Source organism: Nelumbo nucifera, chromosome 1 (assembly GCF_055504915.1).
Source record: "Nelumbo nucifera cultivar China Antique chromosome 1, China Antique-T2T, whole genome shotgun sequence".
NCBI classification, from domain to species: Eukaryota; Viridiplantae; Streptophyta; class Magnoliopsida; order Proteales; family Nelumbonaceae; genus Nelumbo; species Nelumbo nucifera.
The window spans coordinates 164,354,378-164,376,395 of NC_142649.1; the positions used below are offsets into that span (position 1 = coordinate 164,354,378).

Below are 22,018 nucleotides of genomic sequence, written 5' to 3' on the forward strand. Positions count from 1 at the left end.
TTATTTATATATTATAAATGTATATATATATATGCATTATATGTTATAAATATATATTTATAATTTATACTATATTATTTTATATTTATTATATAAATATTATGAAAACCAAAAAAACGACGAACCGAACTGATTAATTGGTTAACTGATCAGCTTCGGTTCGATTTCAGTTACTGGTTTTCCAAAAACTAGTATTACCAATTCGGTTTAGAAAAAAGGCCCACGATTCAGTTAACCAAACCATGAGCACCCCCTACACTTAGAAATGGCCAATATTTTGTGGTTCGGCAGATCTGCGCTCCCTCCATACAAGGAGCGAAAGTGAATGCAACTTACATGGTACGATTCACAATCATCTCACTCCTTACCAAGTTATCAAACTCGGGCATTAAACAAAACTGTCCAATTCAACCATTTTAAATTCATAACTAAGTAGTGTCTATTTAAATTTCATTCAATAAAATTTTTAAGAGATTCAAATATGATAAGAGCTCTGATGGATATAACAGGTTCTACTTTGATGCCAAAAAGATATGATACCAGAAAAACTTATAACCAATCAACTAGCATCATAAAAGTGGAAACCAATCAAGTGGGCTGGCTTTCATCAAAATTTATGGGGGTTTTGATTGTTCAAAGCCTTTTTGATATCATGTCTTTCTGGCATCATAGATTTTTCTTTTCATATATCTATATATACTATTATAAATTAGATACATGTGTTATATACTATTATAAATTAGATACCTGTTTGGTTTTGGTGTAGGTGGTAAAAGTTAAATTTGATCATATAATGTCAACCTCCATCTTTATCCATGCACGTGTGCATTATCACAAAATCAAAAGAAGAGAATCCCCAAAAGAAGATTAGAATAAGAAGAAAAAACAAAGAGTGGGGATAAAACTAAACTATTGGCAATCAGTGAGATCAAATATCTGAAAAAAAAAAAAGAAAAAAACCTCTTATAAAAGAAAATTAGAAGAAGAAAAAACTAAACAAGTGGAAAAGAACAGTAAAAAATATCAAGAATTAAGAGTAATGTATTGCAGTCATGTCCATCACGAGATGAGATACAAATATGTTGTCTACTGGTCTTAGGCTACAAAACCTTATTTTCAACTCTCAATTGATAGGTTTTAGGCTTTGATTATAGGTAATTTGAGTCATTATTGAATTGACAAGGGGGTCTTTGCCAAAGAGGTGTATGGTTTGTTTTTCAAAACAAAATAGCTTTCACATGAGTGAGAGATTATATTATTTTCTCCGATGCAGCAGTTGTTTTTGTTTTAAAAACAAACTGTACATATTGGCGAATACGCCTTAAAATACACAAAATAATAATAATAAAAAACTAAAAAATAGAAAACATGTTAGTTTTAAAGCTATTTTATATCAGAAGGCGAGCAACTTTATAAGAATAAGGTAGCCTTAAGTTTATTTTGGCTGTTTGCTTCGGAACAAAATGGGTAGGAGCCAAAATTATGCACAATGGGCTGAACAATTTATCATGAGTGAACTAACTCACTAGTATTCTGTACCATTGTTTTAAAAACCAGATCAGAAAAGACGATCGAACCGTTTGACCCAGTAACTGGTCATGTATCCGGGTCCATTTTTAGATTGGATCACTTTTTTCAAAAAAGAAAACTTGTTGAATTAGTCTTATAACTGTTGATTCAAACGATCAAACCGCTAAATCATTTGACCTGGGCAACGGTTTACGGTTTAATAAAAAAATATTTTACTTTTTAAGATTATTAATAAAGAATAAAAAAGAGATTGAGAAATGGGGGAAGAACTGAGACACGATCTCAGATCTAAGATCACTGAGATTTGTGTGTGTGTGTGTGTGAGAGAGAGAGAGAGAGAGAGGTTAAATCTCAAATCTCATATGAGATCAGAGAAAAAGAAAAACAATATCTTAGATCTCAGATTGGAGAAAGAGGTTGCCATTGCCGTCATCTTCTTTCTTTCTTTCTTTCCTTCTCCTTTTCTTAGCCAACAGCCACCTACCTCCAGCTCTCTCTCTTTTCTCATAATCATAAAAAGAGACGGAACACTATTATATTAGAAAATCAGATTTCCAATCTAAATGTCAAATCATCCGAACCGTTCGACCCGGCCAGATGACCAAAGTGCTGGCCTGGAAACCGGCGATGAAAGAGGTTCCATTTCCAGATAAGTTTTTAAAACCTTGTTCTGTGTAATACGTACAGAACACCGGTGTATTTATTCATGATAAATTGATCAGATTACTGTACATGCTAGCAAAGCTGGACCCGTTTATTTTGGGTTTTGATGGTACAAGTGTGATAACACTCCTCTCTCACATCTCGCGGTCACACCTAATGGCTTACACGAGGCCAGCGTCCATAAAAGTGAATCTGTATTCTCAAGAGACAATTACCTCCTGGCTTCTTTGGTACCCCGCACGAAACTTCATTCAAGGAAACAAATAAAATGTAAATCTAATTTTTTAAGTGTTGTGGTAAGAGTGAAAAGGTGAATGCATTGACATGAATGATGCAAACCTCATTTGGTTTTGTAGTGATTTTCAGGGCAAGACAATCAGACGGTGAAAACCATGTCAAATGTATTTTGGTAGTGTGTCTTTTTCAACAGTTTATAGATCATAAAGTCATTAGCATTATATTATCATCCCAAGCTGGCTAATGTGGATCCAGACACAGACACATCATTGTTTTGTCACTTTGTGCGCAGGCTGTGTTTGGTTTGAAGGAAAAAGTAGGGAAAGGAAGAGAAATGTAGGAAAACCTATATAAACCTCCCTTTTAAGATATATCGAAGGTTCAAAATTTCTTCATATATCGAATGAGTGTATCGTATTTTATCAGTTGCATATGAAAGTGTATCAATACTTTAAACCGTGCATATATATCAACAAACAAGTGAAACAAAACTATCATGTATATACTCTTGTTGAGTTGTTCTGCTACTCGCAGCATATTTTAGATTTTGGTTCAATCACTCACTATTTAGAACTAGAAGAAGTCATTTGTTTCTTTTACCACACTAAGACAATGGCCGGATCCAAATACTTCTCCAAGATTTTAAGGCAAATGCTACAGTTAGAAATTACACTCTGAAGCAAAATAAATAAATAAAGTAACCCAATCTCCCAATCTTTCTTTTTTTTTTTACGTTTTTTATATAAACCAATGAAAAGGTAAGTAAACACTGACATCTTTAATATAATCGATTAACATTTTTGCTTCACGGTAATAGTAGTCCCAATCAGACTTTAATACATGCGAATTTAAAATTTTATGACCCTGAGTCCCACTTTATGATCTCATCTCCCATGGTTGGAGTTGAGGTGTTTATGTACCCGAACAGTGTTCCCACTTCCCACACACAAAAATAACCAGAAAAACGAATAGTTTTGTATTCATCACATCACCTAATTTGTATTGTATTTGATCTGCTCTGGGTTTTCCAATTCCAACTTCCAAATAAGTGATGCAAATAACAGATTTAAGTAAAAATTTTCTGTTTTAGTTGAGAAGAAAAGCGTTTTTATTTTGACTAAAAATATTTTATCCTTTTCTTACACGAAATTTATATTTTAAATTAAAAAAAAAAAAAAAAACTTGTAGCACTTATAATGTGTTTAGTTTGAAGGAAAAGGTAGGGAAAGGTTGTAAAGGTTTCCCTATCTTTTCCTTCCTTTCCCTCCTTTTCCTTCAAACCAAACATATATAGCTTTAATGAAAAGGAATCATGGTTTTTAAAAACGAACCGGTCAGGGGTCCGGTTACCGGTTCAAACAGTCCGTTCATTCAACCCAAACGGCCAACCCATTCTGACAATAAAAACTGAAAAATGGTCAACCATTCAAACAGTTTTGGAAGAAAACGGAACCGGATCAGGTGACCGGTTTTGAAAACAGTGAAAGGAACCATGGCTATCCATCCAAATGGGGATTGATATATTGATTAAGAGAGACATGAAAACTTTGAATTCCTTTTTTTAAGTTTGAACAAAAAAAGTTTATGCATGTATCTAGGTCTTCAAAGGAACGTCATTTTGGACTTTTTTTTAAGTTTGAATAAGACGGTCGATGCATGCCTACACGTCCCATGGCCCCAACTAAAAGATTGCCTTTCCTTTTTATTTTCAACTTTACAATCTTTGTACCTACAATTTTTTGGACCAATTGATAGTGGGCTCCAATTTTCTAATTTTTGGCGCACTTGATAGGATCAGAAAAATGGGTTAAAGTAGTAATTAATTTGTATAAATTGGCATACAAATGTTATTTGAAGCTGCTTATAGTTGAAATTTGAAACAAGCATATCTTAAAAAACCATACATTTAGAGGCAGTTTGTGAAAATGTCAAATTGACATTTCAGGTACAAACATCAACGACAGTATTAATCATTCTAACTCTCCTGTGATGTGACAATACATATCCCTGACCAATTTGTTTCGATCAATCCAAAAACGTTTTAGGTAGAACAGCAATGGTACCAAACACAACCTTAAAGCACTCATAATTTAATAATGGATATGGCATTAAACAGAATGGAATGGCCAAACAGTGGATGATGATCTAGGACATTGAATAGACTGTTGTTCATTATAAGGTAAATGGACCAACAGTAAGGTATATGAGTTTGTTTTTTAGGCATGGTTTGGTTGTCAACCAAGCAAATTTGTTTGACACGTAATAAGTACTAATGCACTACATATGGGCCATATAACTCATGTGGTGTAATGCTGGGTCCAACAATCACCATGGAGCTAACAAGTTAACCAGATCTAGCCTAACAGACCTGATATAATAAGTTCAGTTTGGTCGTCTCTATCAGCTAGATGGCTAGACCTGAACCATTTGACAGCTCTATAGGTAGACCAGAACCACATAATCGGCTCAGTCAGTTTGCTTATTTTAGATAGACCTGACCATTGACAGACAAAAGCAACAGAATTTGTTGCTACAATTAAATGGGTCACATGTAAACAGTTACCCATCCCATCCATATAACGTTAACATCCATGAACAAAAAAAATGATGCATCCATCTTCAGAAGAAACCAAGATAACCTTGATTTATTCACAGCTGACATGTATTGGTCTGAGCTCAAGAACAAACTAGAATGGTATTGATCCACTACAAATTTCGTATTTAGAATTACAACCAAGCAACTACATTCCATCCAAACGGGCTCATTTGCCAGTCAACTTCACGTCGACAATCTCATTGAAACATTGTTAAACATAATAGAAGCTCATATGAGCAAAGGATGGATTTGGTGAAGGTCCCACAGAAGAAACAACACTAATTTATGTGCATCCATCTTCATAAGAAACCAAAATAACCTTGATTAATTCACAGTTGACCTGTTTTGAGGTTAAGAACAAACTAAAATATTATTGGTCCACTACAAATTTTGTGTTTAGATACTCAGATGCATTCATAAGGAATATTAAATGTACAAGACAAAATGGGAAGAGAGAAATAATATACTTTTTTTTTAACAATAGACTTATGTAATGGCAAAGCTTGGTCTAGAGGTGTTATCATTAAGTGTATAACAACAAAAATAGCTCCCTGGATCAAAATGATGAGATTATTTGATCAATTCTCTATAGAGAATATAATTAGGGGATGGAAATTGGTTGACACAATCCTCAGCAACTAGATCTCTTGCTCTCTCATAGTTGAGGCCACTGGATACAGATTTGGTAGAACTACATTTTGATGGCTACAGTAGGGCAATCCAGGCCCATCTGGCTTAAGCGGGGATCTATAGAGACCAGAATGGGCGTCCCATTTTCCAATTCGCAACGGGATCCTACCTAAGAAACGACTATTTTGTTCTCTTTTTCATACAAAAAATGAATAAAGAGAGAAAATAAATTGAATGATTATAGCATTTTGAATGTGAGAAAAAACAGTTAAGAAATATGAGAAGTTGAAGAAAAAAAACAATTGAATCCTGATTTTCTAGATATGATTCCTTGGTGGTATTCAGGGTATGTATTCCTTGCTTCTGATCGTATTTGAAATCAAAGAGAGCATCATTAACAATTCCCGTGCCACTAATAATCCTTTTGGTGCTGATAACAAAATGTTGCAGAATACCTACCGATCTATTCAAGACTGTTTTTGACCTTGTATTTGTAACTGTTGTTGGTCATTAAGAGTATAAAACAATAATAGCTCTTTTGATTCCCTTTCAGATCTGTATACCAGATTCTGAAGGAAGTCCTTGGATGTTACAACTGGTGAGTAGATGGCATTACAGAGTAAAGCTAGCTTTATTGAAGTGAATAGATGGCATTTTACTCTGAAGTTTTCTAATAAAACAGATTTTGCTTGAGGTCATTAATGCCTAAGAAAATCTAACTGGACGAATATCACCACAGTTTGCTTTTTTGATAGATGACCACAGTTAGCAAAAGATTAGTCATACTTGATTACATTTGGAAATGAATAATAGAATTGAACATGAAGTTAATCAAGCCTAAGTAAACCCAGAAATTATATGCCTGAACCAACCCTTTGAATCAGAATTTAAAACCATGCCAACCTAACCATTAGGACACTTTTGAGATCATAACCAAAACCCAATAATATGAAGCCCCAAAGGTGAATCCTACCTCACTTTGGACATTAGAAATAAAAAAACAAACTCCTTTCACCTTCGCCTATAACTTGGCCTTAATTAATCATGTGTGTGTGTGTGTGTGCAAGGGTTTTAGTTCACTAGCACATTAAGTTCAAATTTCCATTGTAATGGACCTATCATCACAAAAGCAAGCTGCCTTTTAGTAACCAATCCTGGCCTTGTGAATGGAAGATTTTCAAGCCAACCAGTTCACTGTAAAACTGTAAATTGTTTATACGTGGATAAAAACATGTCTACTAATTCCTGTCTTGCCAAAAATCTAAGACCACAACTAAACTTATAATCTTGCTAGGTAAAAGAGTGAAAAAGTAGAACCTTCTCAGACTCTCAGTGGTCAGTTTTGAAGGATTGAACTTATTGAACCACTGACTATTTTGAACGAGTTGAAGGAGAAACCATGTCATTCCTGGTAAGGTAACACTAGCAGCCTAGCAGGATCCAAAATGGGTTAAACACTCAAATAACCCCCCCCCCCCCCCCCACTAAACTCTCAATAGGAACCGCATTAAGCTAAATCCAACTGTTCCTGGTAAGGTAGCACTCACAGGATACAAAATGGGTTAAACTCTTCCATAAATCCCTCACTAAACTCTTAACAGGAATCACATTAAGCTAAATCCACCTGTTCTAAGCCAGTAAAAACATATATGGTTAACCACATCAGCAGAATTGAAGCCTAATCACCAAGTCCAAATGAAAATAGAGAACATGGTCAGTTTGTAGCTTTCGTTCTTATCAAGTTAACTAGAGAACAAAGGATTGCAAGCACGGAGGATCGAAGCCAAATCACCACGTTCAAATGAGAAAAGAGATGCACAATGTTACCTTCTCAGATCTGAAAAAGGAGGGATAAGATGGGAATTGGATCTGCAACTGATTAATGTTTTTGCTTCAAATGCTCCAAGAAGAAGAGATCTATTGCTATGGCTTCAGAGAACAAGGTCAAAGGGAGGCTATTGATGACCTGAAAACAAAAAATAAAAGCAAAATCAGTCACCAAAGGAAGGTTGTATTGCAAGATCAGTGGTAGTACAAGTTGTGAACAAGAATAGAGATTACAGTTCTATGGAGTTCTGCCAAGGAAGAAAGAAGCAACCAACGGCTCAGCTCTCAGTCAATGTCACAAAATCCAACAAAAACGTTGCTGGATTCTCAGTTTTCAGAAGTCACCAATGGTGGAGTTCGCAGATCAGAAGGAGCCATTCTCCTCTCTCCAAGGGGGTTATGCAAAGCACAGTCAAGAATGGAATCAAATGAAATGCTTGTTTACTGGATCAAGAATGAGAGCAAAGTTTGCTTCAATTTTTTTGAAGCAAAATTTGCTCTTATTTTTTATACAAACATTGATAAGTTTACATATTGGCATCTATTATTGGTGCAATTTCATGCTATTACCAAACAGATGCAAACCTGAACTGGAGCACAATTTTGCAATGGTTCAGCATTTGCACTCCTTCCAAACACAGCCTTAAACATCCTCTAAGCAGAAACTCTATCTAAGCTAGTCAACTTGGGAAGTAAGCAACCTTGGTAATTGATTACGTTTATGTTCAGTACTGAAGCATCTTTTATTCTTAGTTAAAGACTGCATTATAGGATAAAGAATTCAAGCCTTACGAATGCAAAGCTGCTATTTCTTCTTTATTTTCTTTTCATCAAAATGCCCAAATATGCTCATCTCACCCAAAATGTTAAATGAGCTATAGGAGTTTGTTACTTTTCATGGAGATGATTCAAACTATTTCAGTTATTTCTTCATTGGATAATGGTGGTTAGTTTATAATTTAAATCTAAATCCATGTTGAGAAATTATTTGCTGATATGTTTATTTTTCTATATTCTCTTCTTTTCTATCAGTGCTCCTTCAGCAAATTCACCCTTTTGCCCGGTTCTGATGCGCATGACCCACAAATCTCAGGATAACATGGAGATGGTTATCAATCTGTAACTAGTATTTAACTAATACCAATACTAGCTAATCTTGGGAGATCGTTCTGCAGCATCTCATACCAATAACCAAACCAAGGCATTTAGTTTCTTAATTTCTTTTTCCATATTTTTTCTTGGAGGACTCATTTCTCTGTTCTGCTGGCAATTTACAAGTATTGTCATAAGGATGGAAACTTAACCTTGAAGAAATTCATTATTTTCTTAGGAGCATTTGAACTACTCCTGTCACAGCTCCTAGAGACTCACTCACTGTTGTGGGTAAATGCACTGTGCACTTTCAGCACAGTAAGCTTTGCCAGAACAACAATTGGTATAATTATCTATAATAGTAAGGCTGTGAATCTTTAATTTGTTTATTTTTCTTATGGTTTAAGAAATTTCTGAGTTGGTTTCAACGTAAGGGGCAAATAGAACTCATTTCAAGTCTACTTCAAACAATCATTTCATTACCTTTATACTTTATATGGAAGAAAATTGATAGAAAGACAATTACCCATGGATTAGAAGAAATCTACTCATCTAAAACTTTCAAAGCATTCAATGCACCTGGAGTAATTGCTTTTTCATTTGGAAATGCAATGCTTCCAGAAATACAGGCAAGGACACTAATATGAAATTATTTACATAATAAAAGTTATCCATAATTCAAACTGACATAACTGCAATATTTAACTCAATGATCTTTTTCTTAACAGAATACTGTGAGGGAGCATGCAAAGAGGAAAATGTATAAAGGTGTTTCAGCAGCATATGCCTATCTATTCAATACTCAGCAGCCTTCAGTTGTTACTGGGCATTTGTGTCAGATGTTCAACCCTACATCCTGGCTTCTCTTACAATTCCTGAGTGAGCAATTCTTTGCATTGGTTCAAATATCAGGATGTTTTGTATTGGTTCACAATGAAAAAAATAAGAGGCTTGAACAAAGAAATGTGATCTAGAATAGCATTAATAAAACTGAAACATTTCTATCTTAGACATGCTAAGAAATACTAGGATATTGAATAGAGATACATTTTACATTAGTAATTCCCTCTATGATGCCAATATTCTACTTGGCATAAAAAGGATAAGAAAAAAAAAAGAACTGTATGTACCCCTTCATTAAAATACATAGAAAATATCTACACTACTATAAAAAGTGTGAATGGCTCTCCATGGTTTCTGGAATTTTTCTTGACTAAAATACCCCTCATTTTGAATTTGGTCTCTCTCTATTGTGAGGGTAGAAATTATAATTTGGATATTACTTTTTAATGCATTTCATTCCCTCATTAAGTCCCATATTTAAGGCATTAACTCTCATTCTCTCTTATTGAATCCTATATTTAAGGTCTTTTTGTCTATCATCATTAAATTCCACTAATTATATCAATGAACACTGATATTAATAATATAAAACCTAAATATTAAAATCAACTAAAAACAAAACCAGTTTTTCTAAGTGGCAGATTAGTAGCTATACCGTTTGGGTCAAACAAGTGAACCTGCGATACCATAATTAAATACTAAAATTTAAAAATAGATAAAAATACATAAATAAAAAATTAGAAAATTTTAGGTGCATCTTTAGTATTATGTATTTGTCATATTAAACAAAAATAGGTATAATATATAAGAAGTATTTTTATCAATAATAGAAATGGAATGTAATATTTAAAACTGATCCATAAATCAGACCATTTTCCTCCCTAAGTGGTGGGTCAATGGTTCAACCATTCAGATCAATGGATCAACCCATGATCTCATACTAAAATAATATTTTTTCTAAAAATAGAAAAAATACAGAAAATAAATAAAATAGAAAATTTTAGACACATCTCTAACACTATATATTAATTCATATTAAAAAGATAAGTGTTATAAAATAAGAATTACTTTTATTAATGATATAATGAAATACAAAATTTAAAACCAAATGGGTCAAATGTCCAAGTCAAATAGATCAACCCATGATGTTTTAATTGAATAATAAAATTTAAAAATATAGAAATACAAAAAAATAGTAGAAAATTTGGCAAAATCTAATATTATATAGCCATCATATTAAAGATAATAAGTGTGATAAATAAGAATTATTTTTATTGATGGTGGCAATGGAATACCAAAAATAAAATTATCTTGAAAAGGAAACTGTTTTCCATTCAAGGAATGGTTCAGGAATTCAATAGTCTAGGTTAACCCATAATGTCATAATTAAATAATAAAAAAATAAAAATAAATAGAAATACTAAAAGATATAATAAACAGAATAAGTTCATAGAAAAATTAAGAGGCATCCTTGACATTATACATTCATCACATTATATAAAAAAAGGATTTTTTTGATAATGAAAATGGAGTAAAAATTTTAAAACTTACATAAAAATATATTCATTTTTTGTGCTATGTCAAATGGGACAGCACATGATATCATAGTTAAATAATACAATTTTAAAATTAGAGAAAAATATAAAAGATTATAGAAGAAATTTAAAAATATCTAGACATATATTGTTATTGTTATTACAATTATTATTATCTAAAATTGCCACGTGCAACGTACATATTTACTAGTATCAACCATAATTATATATACAACAAAATGTTAATCATAGATCCTAACTTTAATTCTTTCCTGTACCTAATGTTTTATAATTCCAGAAGACAACCCTATTACTTTCTAGACACTGTTTCTTTTCTTTTTCAAGAAATAGACAAATATAATCACTTCCTAAAACCAATAGAAAACATTAGCAACAGATACACAACACTAGAGATGGAAGAATTCATAATAAATGTTCATTTTACTTTTAAAGAAACTTTAAAGCTCACTGGCTAATTACTTCAACTACATTCACAACAAGCATATCTATAGGATCTATCTCAGTTGACCTTGACATTAGTTTCATATGATTTTTCCCCATGACTTTAGACCATTTCTCAAACCAATCTCCCTGTGGAATCAGTCTAGATATTCACCACATTTATGAATGTATACCCCCTTCCAGTAAATGAAGCTCAATCTAGTCTTTCAGGATTGTATGACTCTCACATATTATGTATTTGAAACTGAAAGTTAACAATCCCATTGAACTGAATTTCTCATTTAATTCATAATCCATGTTCAGATATACTGCAGGCCAACTTTTGCCTATTATGAGGAAAGAATGCAATCCAATAAACTGACAAAATCCAATAGATACAAATTTATCTGATATGCCTTGTTCTCACAGCAGCTTACATGGTTATTATAACAACTACTGATGCTGTTGCTGCCATGACATTCTTTCGGAATTTTGTTTCTACTTGTGGAGTCATTGGTTTCACTCGTCTGGGCTTTCTGTTCCCTACAATAGCATTTCTGAAAGCTGTGAATATGCCTAAGAACATAAAACTTCACCTTTTAGTGCAGACCCTATGTTCATTACTATATGGTTCTCTGTTGCAGTATTGGGTTGCATTGATGTAGTTAGGTTCATTGCAAAAGATATTAAGACCTACATTCTTTCATGGTATGTGAAATGTCTCGAATCTTGATAGCGAAATTATGTGACTGCATAAGTTTGTTCATTGATATCATTAGGTGAGCTCTTCCTCTAGGCACTGTTAATGGAGATAAGGATGGGAACATTAAGTGTTGATTGAATTAGTAGTCCTGAATTAACAGAACATGAACACCTCAGGATGGGGTGGCCAAGCGAATTCTATAAAGACATAAACACCTCAGGATCTTATCACTGTACACCCATAAACATTGGTTTTGCTCCTGAAGATAATCTACAAAACTTTCCCCTACCATTTATAAGAGTGAATTAGTCCAAATCATGAAAATTGGAATCTTCCATCCTTGCTTCATTGGTTCTGGTACATGATTTATTGGTCTCTAAAAGTGAATATGCTTGGAGAGCTTCTGAATCTGTTTCACCTGCCCAATTTTGTTCATCATAAGGAAAATTTGTTTCTATTTCTGCATGGAAGTTCTGGATTGCATCTTTAGGATCGGCATCATTGTTATCACTATCATAAGTCTCAAGATATGCCTCATCACCTTCATCCTATGAAGAATAACAAGGTAAAAGAAGATCAACACCTACGCTTCACAAAAGTAAAATAGAAGATGCAGATAAACACATATCATATGAATATCAACCTCAGAATCTTCATCTTCAGTAGGATATGCTGCATCCAACTTGGCATACAACTCCTCGTCTCCTTGGTCCTTCACAATTTCCATTTGATCCTGCACAGAAGAAATCAAAAAGGTTCAGGTTAGGAGGAAAACAGAAAAAATAGGCAGTATTCAAACAAAGTGAAAACCACTGAAGCGCATACAAGTTCTGATCTTAGCATCTCCACCCTTTTGTTCAGAGTTGAAATATGTTTGTAGAGTGCCTGTTCATCCAAATGAAGAAATGAATCAGTTTAGACCATTGAACTCCATGCAGAGAACTCATCAGCAATTTATAAAACTCCATTTCAATGGACCTTGGGCCATTTTCCTCAATTAATCTACAGCAAAACCCCAAACCTAGTTTGTGAAAAATAAATGCTTTTTAAGTTAAAAGAAAGTCTATTGACCTTGGGCCATCTTTCTCAATTAATCTACAGCAAATACAGTACACCTGGCCTACCACCCAAACTGACTGGATTATGAGTTAAATTCGGTTCAGATTTGTTCATTTAAGCTTTATCTGCAGATCAGAATGCTAAAATTCTCAAGTAGACCAATTCCATGGCCATCTTAGAGGAAGCCTGCTAATTGATTAAATTGGTTCCATGAGTGGATATGCCACGTGTACACCACATATCACACTTAAACTTTCATCATATCTTACTAAAAGTACCTCATGCCTCTGAAGCTCAATAGAACGCGCTAGAGCTTTCCTCTTTGTCAAAAGATTCTTTGGCCTCAATGTTGGAGGTCGTTTATAGTCCTTCCCTCGGAATACAATTATGGCAAACCCTTTGGAAACTCTGTCTACAGAAACCAAGATACCACCACTCTCAGCCTCCAGGGCTAATGCAATATTCCTGACTTGATCAAAAGTTTTAGCCTTTACTAAGATCTTAACAAGTTCTCTGTACTTCCAATGGAGGTGCATGTTCTCCACTGTGCCATCAAATACTCCACGTCTTCCTGAAACATGAAATAACACCACTCATGATTCCATAAAATCCAAGCAAAGCAAGATAAATGGACAGAAATGCTCATATTTTGATTAAATGGGTAGATTGTTACCAAGGAGTAGGAAAGCTTTCATCCTAAGACCCAGTTTGCGAAACATAAACCTTTCCTCATCAGTAATGCTTTCTGGGTCTGCTGGCCTTTCCGTGGGCTTTAAAAACTCCTCAACCTTAGATAAAGCTCGTTCTGCCTTCATTAACTTCCGTTCAGCCTGTTACACCAGAACTCCAGAAAGTCAAGAAGGATAGACATAGATATGCAAGAGAAACAACACCCTATTTAAAGCAATAGCTCAAATATAAATAAAAAAAAAAAGAATCAAGATATAAAAACTGAGTAACACCCTTCACCTCAAGGCTTCAACTATGTAATATCTTTAACATGCACAGTAATTATCATAAACTCTTAAGCTTAAAACATTGTATGACATTGCATTTTAATATCATAATGGATTGCTCGGGACTCAAAGTCCTAGTATCCTAGTATCATAGACCATCAACAGTCTATAGGTATCAGCCATAAGCATTGTGTGAGTGCATGCTGGTGGCACCTAGGTCTCTTTTGTCAAAAAATAACCCAATTGGATAATCATAATCATTCAACTCAGACTTTTGCTATAGAGTATTTGCTAAATATTCTCCAATGTAGTTTCGTAATAATGGCAATCAGGTTGGGTCTATCTTTAAAGTGGTAGATCTCTTGCCTGTCTCCTACAGACAATTGAAGTACCATAATTATGAACTTGCCACAGAAGAATTGTTTAATAGTACATCAGTACATGGAATTTCAATACTACTTAAAACGTTTTTTTAAGAAATAAATAAATAAAACATTTTTCAATCATCCCAAGAAAAAAAAGGGTGGTTCAACCATTCTTACAGAAACAAGAATATACTTCATATCTCTAAACCTTATGAGAAAATAAGAAAGCCTCTTAGTGTCACTACGTAATTTAAATGACTTACAAGAGCAAGTTTCTGCTCAAGCTTTCTAACAAGGGTTCCATGCCTTGCTACTTCTGCAGCTCGCATCATCTTCTTCCTATCTTCATCATCTAGCTTCTTCCCCCACCGAGCATCTGCTTCTAGAGTTTCTTCAAGAGTACCTGCAGTACCGGACTCTACTATGGTTTCAGAAACTGAGATAACCATGGATGAGGCTCTCAGCCGTGCTTGTTCCTCTTCATCTTGCAATGCCTTTGCCAACCTCTCTCTCTCTAACAGTGCCTCAGTCACATCTGGTGACAAGAAATTCTTTCCTCTGTAGAATACAATGAAGTCTTTATTTCTAGAAAGAATTGTGGCCCCCGTCAATTTCTGCAGTCAATCACCAAAAGATTGAATCAAACATCCAATACAGAATCTTCCAAGCATGTACACCTTCGCATGAACCAAATCTTTGATAATGTTAAAGATGAACATTTGGAAGCCAAGCTGGCAATTTGGCATGGGTTTGTTTCAAATCAAATTAGCAGACATATATACAACCCTGTCAAGATACTTTAGAAAGCAGATAATTTATGTCCTCATCCTGAATTAGTATCAGAGGCTATTTAAAAGACTTGCTTTTAGCATTTTATATATAAACTGCTTTGAGGGTACAGGACTTGCACATCAGGTTAGGTATTGTATCTGGACATGCCTTTCGATGTATGAAAATCAGGACCACAATTAAAAGAGTTCTGGCTAAGGGAATGCCTAGGCCAAACCTCAGAAGTTCATATGTCATCCATACACTATTTTCTTTGATAATTGTTTATCCAATACACAACTTCACGTTTTTAACTTCTAAACAGATGTGGAAGGATACTCTGGAACTATGTCAGTCAGATAGCAGCTGGGGTCATTTCTAGATATGTGCCTTGTATACAGATAATAGGAACCACCATCACTGAGAGGCCCCACCTAAGAGATTGATTAGACCAAGAATTACTATCAAAGGTTTAGGGTTACCAAGACTACATAGGAAATCTTTGTTAGGACTTAGGATAGGAACTAGAATAGACCATTGAAAACATTATTGATTAAATACATTTCAGCCACCTCCAAATTTACAGGTTCTTTAAAGTATCATCACTGACAATACTTTTTTTTATCATTATTATTGGTAAGAACACATTATTTATAAAATTCATGTACTACAAAGAGGCACCATGCTTATGATACTATAACTTAGAATTAGAAGGATAATGACCAAAACACAATGAAAACCACCTGAATAGCATCACCATGGTTTTACAGTAACCTCATCCTACAAAAAAGGTGATCCTTACCCTGCCCCATATTGCTAATCATTAATAAGCAATTGGAAGAAATATCTATCCAGTTAAATCTTTTTAACCTCAAACATTTGAACATGGCACCAACTTTATCTTGTGCACTTTGAAGAAACTCAAAATGCACAATCAGCATCCAAGATTTTAATGCCTCCACTTTGCAAATTCATTTTTTCTGGGCAGTAAACTTATAGCATTCACAGGAGAACAATTCTGATTGGATCAAGGATCATTGAATAATATGAAGAACTTATTGGAAATCCTTGTGGTGGCACAACAATATAAAATTGCTGCCACCAACCATCATTAGATGGATAATGAAGATGCAACCAGACAACTCAATCCATATTATTCTGGAAACAGAAAGCAGATTCGGGGTTTTTCACTTTTCAGTGAGACAGAACAAAAGAATGCAAATGAAAGCTGCCAATATTCTCATCATTGTTGAGTTTTAGCATGTAGCCAACTAAGAAATGGTAAGTATAATTTCTGCATTTTGCACTAGCAAATACAAACTAATTTTGAATGAATGTGGACACTCAGTACTAATATGGATGACAAGACATGCCACCATGAACTTTGTCATAAAAATTAAATCATAGCTGCAACAATGAGATTAAAAAAAATAACAGAAAATACATATTAAAGAAAGTAGATTCTCAACAATGATTTCTATTATGGTATAGATTACTTTGATATCTTCAGCCATTCGTTCACTGGTAGTAAGTTGCACACCACGCTTCAGTGCAATCTTTGCAATAGAACTTCTTTCCCACAGCTTGATCATAGCCATTGCTAACCCTTGATGCTGCCTGCTCCTCCCTAGAGAGGGAAAAGTTTAGAATCAGCATTCATAGACAAAATAACTACAATATTAACAAAATATTGGCATATTTAGTTATTTTCCCTTCCAACAGGAAGTAACATACCAAGAGCAAAATGTGGAGGTATAATTCTAGCAAGCCTCCGTAGGGCTGTTGTTTCCTTGATCCCAAGAGTGGATCTTACTCCATAAGGAAGTATTCTAAAGGGGGGTTTGTAGTTAAGAACAACACCGGGGAGCAAATCAGCATCTACAGGCAATGGACCATTTCCTGGCCAATCTGTATACCTAGGGCCAAGACTATCTAAAAGCTCATCCATTTCATGTTCATACTTTATTTCTGGCAAAGATTCAACATCCTTTTTCTCTTCAACCGTTGCAACCATACTTGTCTGAGGTTCCTGCACAGCACCATAAGAACTGTTTTCTTTGGGATCCCTGTTAATCTTAGCAGTAATTATTTCAAATGAATTATGTGAATTCTCATTGATATTTTGAATTCGCTTCCTGGCATCTTTCACTGAAGCAACCTCATAACTCACACCTCTATATAAAGAAATGGAAGTGCCAGACCTCCAAATTACCAATCCACCAGTTTTCCTCTGTACAGCATAGAAGAAATTATATCAGGAAATAATTTTTAAGAAAAATGAAAACATTTATAACTCACAAACTATTAAAAACACAATAAAAGGTTAGAATAAAATAATCCCTTACTCTACTTGATGAAATTAATTTATTCTCACAGGTTACTCACTTGAATAATATATAATGCCATAAATATGGTTGTAAATATCCACCAGAAAGAAAACACTTAAACTAAAATACTTCCACTTGATTCCACTTGAAATAGAACCATTCCTAGAATAAAGATGCCAGTAGAACTTTGTTAGTTATTAATTGTGTCAATCGAATTGTTACATTCACAGTATCCAAGAATGCAGAATCTCTATCAGGACTCAGGAGCATCTTGATCAAAGTTCTAACGAGGTCCTTCCATTAAAAGGGAAAAACTGAGGAGAAATCCTTTCTAAAATTCCTAAAAAGTAACCAATTAAAATGAAATATTTTATCTGAAAGTGATATGTGTGTCTATAGAAAACAGAATGTTGTCTGTAACTTAAAAATTTAACTGAAGATTTATCGTAATTATAGAAATAGGGAGGACGATAAGACAGATCTTTTTATTTAAATCAAAAACAAAAAAGGAGAGATTCCCTCAAAACTTGTGAAAACAACAGACTAAATTAAAGATATGTTTCTATTTTTACTAGACATCTTTCTATTACAGTTAATTTAAAATATTGTATAGTCTGATAAATTGTATAAAAAATGTATTAAGAGCCAAATACTTTCTTCATTGTCATCTATGGCCCAACATATAGATTGGGCCATAGATAGAAAAACATCAACAAGAAATGTAAAGTCAAAAGAAATACAACAAATGGTAGTAAAACAATAAAAAAGGATTGCAACATACATTATCTTATCTTTTAAGCACCCATGATTTAACAATGGATATGGCACTGAACAGAATGGAATGGCAAAAGAGGATTCATGTAACCAATTCCATACAGTTGGGACAATACTTAGATTATGATGATGATGATCTGAATGCTTTCTTTTGTTGATAAACATATTCTTATGCTTTCACTCTTTGTTACTCCTTGTTGTATCATGTAATACTTTTAGAAAATCATTATTAAAAGAGGCAGATAGAACACCTAAACCAACTTATGTAGTTATCTGTATGTAAGGGCAAAAACAATAAACAAACCCCTCTCAATCCCCTCCCTAGCACACACAAAAATAATAATAACAATAAAATGATGACCAACCCAGGGCAGGATTATCAGGAATTAATCAACATTCTTGTTAGTATTCAAAAAGGAGGATCCAACTTAAGGCTACTCTCCAATTGCAAAGGCGACCATAAGGAACCAAATCATAAGTATAAGCATAGTCACTTGAAAAGGATACAGAAAGAACCCTTATCGGATGGCATCAAAATTTTGATATGATACGCCCTGTATCGGGAATATGTACCATATCTTTTGGGTTCCTGTTTTGGGAACCCTCTTTTTTTAATAAAAAAATGTATAAAAAAACTACCCAAAAAACAAATTTTGAAAAAAAAAAACTAAAAAAAGTATAAAATCTCATGGTTTTTAGTGCTGATACACCTCTGGCAATACACATAACGATACTTTGAACCTAGTTATCAACAACACTCAACATAAAAAGTAAGTCAGAATCCACACAAATTCCTATTGAGTATGTAATACAGGAAAAATTCAAAGCAATAAGGTATAACGTGGAAACAAGGAATATAAGGTGATTTAGTCTGATCAAGAAGTTACCTCCAATATCTCATGCATTCTCTTCATATTAAGCGCAGAAGCACCCTCGCATTTGAGTCTCACTATCTCTGACGTCTTCCACTTTTCATGAATAGCATCCACAACCGCTTGAGTGACGCCGGCTCCTTTAATCTTAGTCTTCTGCTTTGTCCGAACGGCCAAATTTCTGAGCCTCCGCAGCTCTGACTCTGGAAGAGTCAATTCAGCCAACGAAGTCCTACTCCTCGACCTAAATGAATTCCTTTCCTCTTCTTCCTTCATTGAACGCTTTTCCCAAGGAAACCGAACTTCCCCACTGCCCCCCAAACCATTTTCTATGCCTAACGGAGATTCTGCTGAAAACCCACCTCTCGTATTCGGCAGCATCCCTTCTTCAACATAAAAAATATCTTCCACAGAACCTTTTTCGGGCACTCTCTCCCTCCTCTCATTCATGTCGTCAACATACCCAAACCTTTTCAACTTCTCCACAATCTTATCCATTGTACTACTACTACCGCTACTACTACTAGTATTGTTCTCATCGTCTTCACTGCTCGAAACATCCCCACCATTTCGATAATCCAAAACAGTCTGCGGCCTATTGGGAAGATTTTGTTGGTGGGTTTCGTTCCATTTACTTATCCAGCTATTACTTGAGAAATCGCCATTGGAAATGGATTGAGAAATGGGTGTTTCTTCGGCAAAATACCGCCTATCGTTGTTTTTTTTCAGAGCAAAACTAGAATTTTTTTGTTGGTTTTTCTCTGGAAGCGAATCCGAGATTATGTTGTTATGGCTTACAGAAAAATTGTGCCTTTTGAACCGAATTGACGATGCATACCTGAGAATTAACAGGCGAGAACCTTGGAACCTTGAGAGAGAGCTCTGAAATGAATCTAAGAAGCTTGTCGGATAGAATTGACAACTAGGTAACAGAGCCATCCTAATCCAAATGAAAACTAAATTAAGGAAAAGAATGAAAACTGGGGCATTGAATTGAAATACTGTGGAGAATTCAAGAGGAACTCCTGTTTAGTATTGAAGTTGCAGGTTTTATCAAAGGTTTTGTTTTCGTGGCTCTGGGGTTTAAGTGTTTAACTACTCTAAACCGAAAGACATCTTGTTTATCTTTTCGCGTTTCAGGACTCAGGACTCGAGAGGTGCACAGGCGAGCGTATAGCGACGCGCATACCCTCCTCCCTATTCCTGAGTCCGGATCTGTTCCTCAGTACTCACAAGTCACTTATGGGAGGAGACCGGATCTGCTCCTCACCACTGGCGCCTCACACGCCATTGGGAACATCTCCCATACTTATTAGTATTCACGATCATGGGAGATGTTCCTAATACACGATGGATGTGCATGTGAAGACAGGATCTGCTCCTCGCAAATAGGCGCCTCACAGGCACATCCACCGTGCATTGGGAACATCTTCCGTAAATAATAACAATTAAGTACGGGATATGTTCCCAATGCATGGTAGGATGTGCGTGAGGCACCAGGTGTGAGGAGCAGATCCAGTCTCGGGGTGTGTCTGTTAGGTCGGTGTAAAACTGTATAAGAGCAGAATGGGATCTGTTCCTCACATGGGCTCCTCACAGTCACATCCACCGTGCATTGGAAACATCTCCCGTGAATAATAATTTACAAGTATGGGAGATGTTCCCAATGCATGGTAGGATGTGCGTGCGATGTCGGTGTGAGGAGACCAGATCTGCTCCTCACAAAGGGTGCCTCACATGCACATCCTACCATGCATTGAGAACATCTCCTATAGTTATAAGTTATTATTCACGGGAGATGTTTCCAATGCACGGTCAGTGTGCATGTGAGGTGCCCAAGTGTAAGGAACAAATCCCATTCCCAGTGTGAGGCTCCCTGTGTGAGGAATATATCCCAATTCACCATTCCCTAGATAAACAGAATTGGGATCTTCTGCCAATAAAACACATTCCAACCCTCTACCAACATCATCTCACATTACCTTGAGACTGAGACCCACTATGTATGAGATGACGTTGGTAGAGGGTTGGATGTTCTATTGGTAGGTGATCCAACCTCGCATAAACAAGCAATTCAACTGGTCTAACTGTTGGCCCAGTTGTAGGGTGCCCCACAACATCTCATAGCACATCCCCGCTGTGTATTAGAAACATCATCATTTCTGATAATATGGAGATGTCCCCGATACACGGCAGGGATGTGCTGTGGGACGTTGTGTGGCACAGATCTTAACTCCAGTTTTTGGATAGACTGCATGTCTTCTGAGTTCTGCCCGGGGCTACAGGCTACAGCCTACAGCTAAACTGCACTGCTTGTAGCTTGGTGTGGGGCCGTTATAATTGCCACGCGTCATGTAAGATGGGCCCCACTGCCATACATGAGCAATGTCGATCTCCGGTGAAGGGCTACCTCTCGTCAGTCTCGTGCTCTCTGTAGCACATCTTGTTCTACTTCTTCCTTCCATCACGCAGTTGAAAAGGAACCTCTGATCTGCAACAATGCACAATAAGTCCCAGTTAATCTCCACGGTAGGACTCTTTTCTATAGGAACACAGTGGGAACAAATTGAACGAAAGGCCCACAACGTCGAGAGATGGTCATGTGGATAATTGGAATGCATGTAATCCGGATCCACAAAAGTTGGCCCAATTCTAGACCCAGTTCATGAGTACCCAAATAGTAGAAACGATTAAATTTCAAATACCATGCATGGTCTAGATCTAAGTTAATTGTCTCAGCTCACAAAACCATGCTTTGCTTCTCTAGAGACCCAGCTCTTCCTAAAAATCAAAGCCAAGA

The 22,018-nt window shown here is 35.3% G+C and overlaps 1 protein-coding gene across 3 annotated transcripts; it reads right to left on the bottom strand.

Moving 5' to 3' along the window:
- Positions 1-5,048: 5,048 nt before the first annotated feature.
- On the bottom strand, positions 5,049-20,424 carry CFM3A (CRM family member 3A). Of its 3 annotated transcripts, XR_016080550.1 has the most exons (12): positions 19,234-20,424; positions 16,980-17,475; positions 16,742-16,872; positions 14,741-15,091; positions 13,830-13,986; positions 13,435-13,727; positions 12,923-12,982; positions 12,741-12,830; positions 12,387-12,645; positions 7,718-7,869; positions 7,484-7,622; positions 5,049-5,366 (listed from the first exon to the last, which is right to left on the bottom strand). XR_016080550.1 is itself a non-coding variant. In XM_010279829.3 (9 exons), the coding sequence occupies exons 1-9, from the start codon at positions 20,155-20,157 to the stop codon at positions 12,403-12,405; spliced, it is 2,745 nt and encodes a 914-aa protein (XP_010278131.1). In that variant the 5' UTR covers positions 20,158-20,424; the 3' UTR covers positions 12,215-12,402. The 3 variants fall into 3 exon arrangements, 1 of the variants encoding a protein (XP_010278131.1); XR_016080551.1 differs by lacking the exon at positions 7,718-7,869; XM_010279829.3 differs by lacking the exons at positions 5,049-5,366; positions 7,484-7,622; positions 7,718-7,869 and having other exon boundaries at positions 12,215-12,645.
- Positions 20,425-22,018: the final 1,594 nt, after the last annotated feature.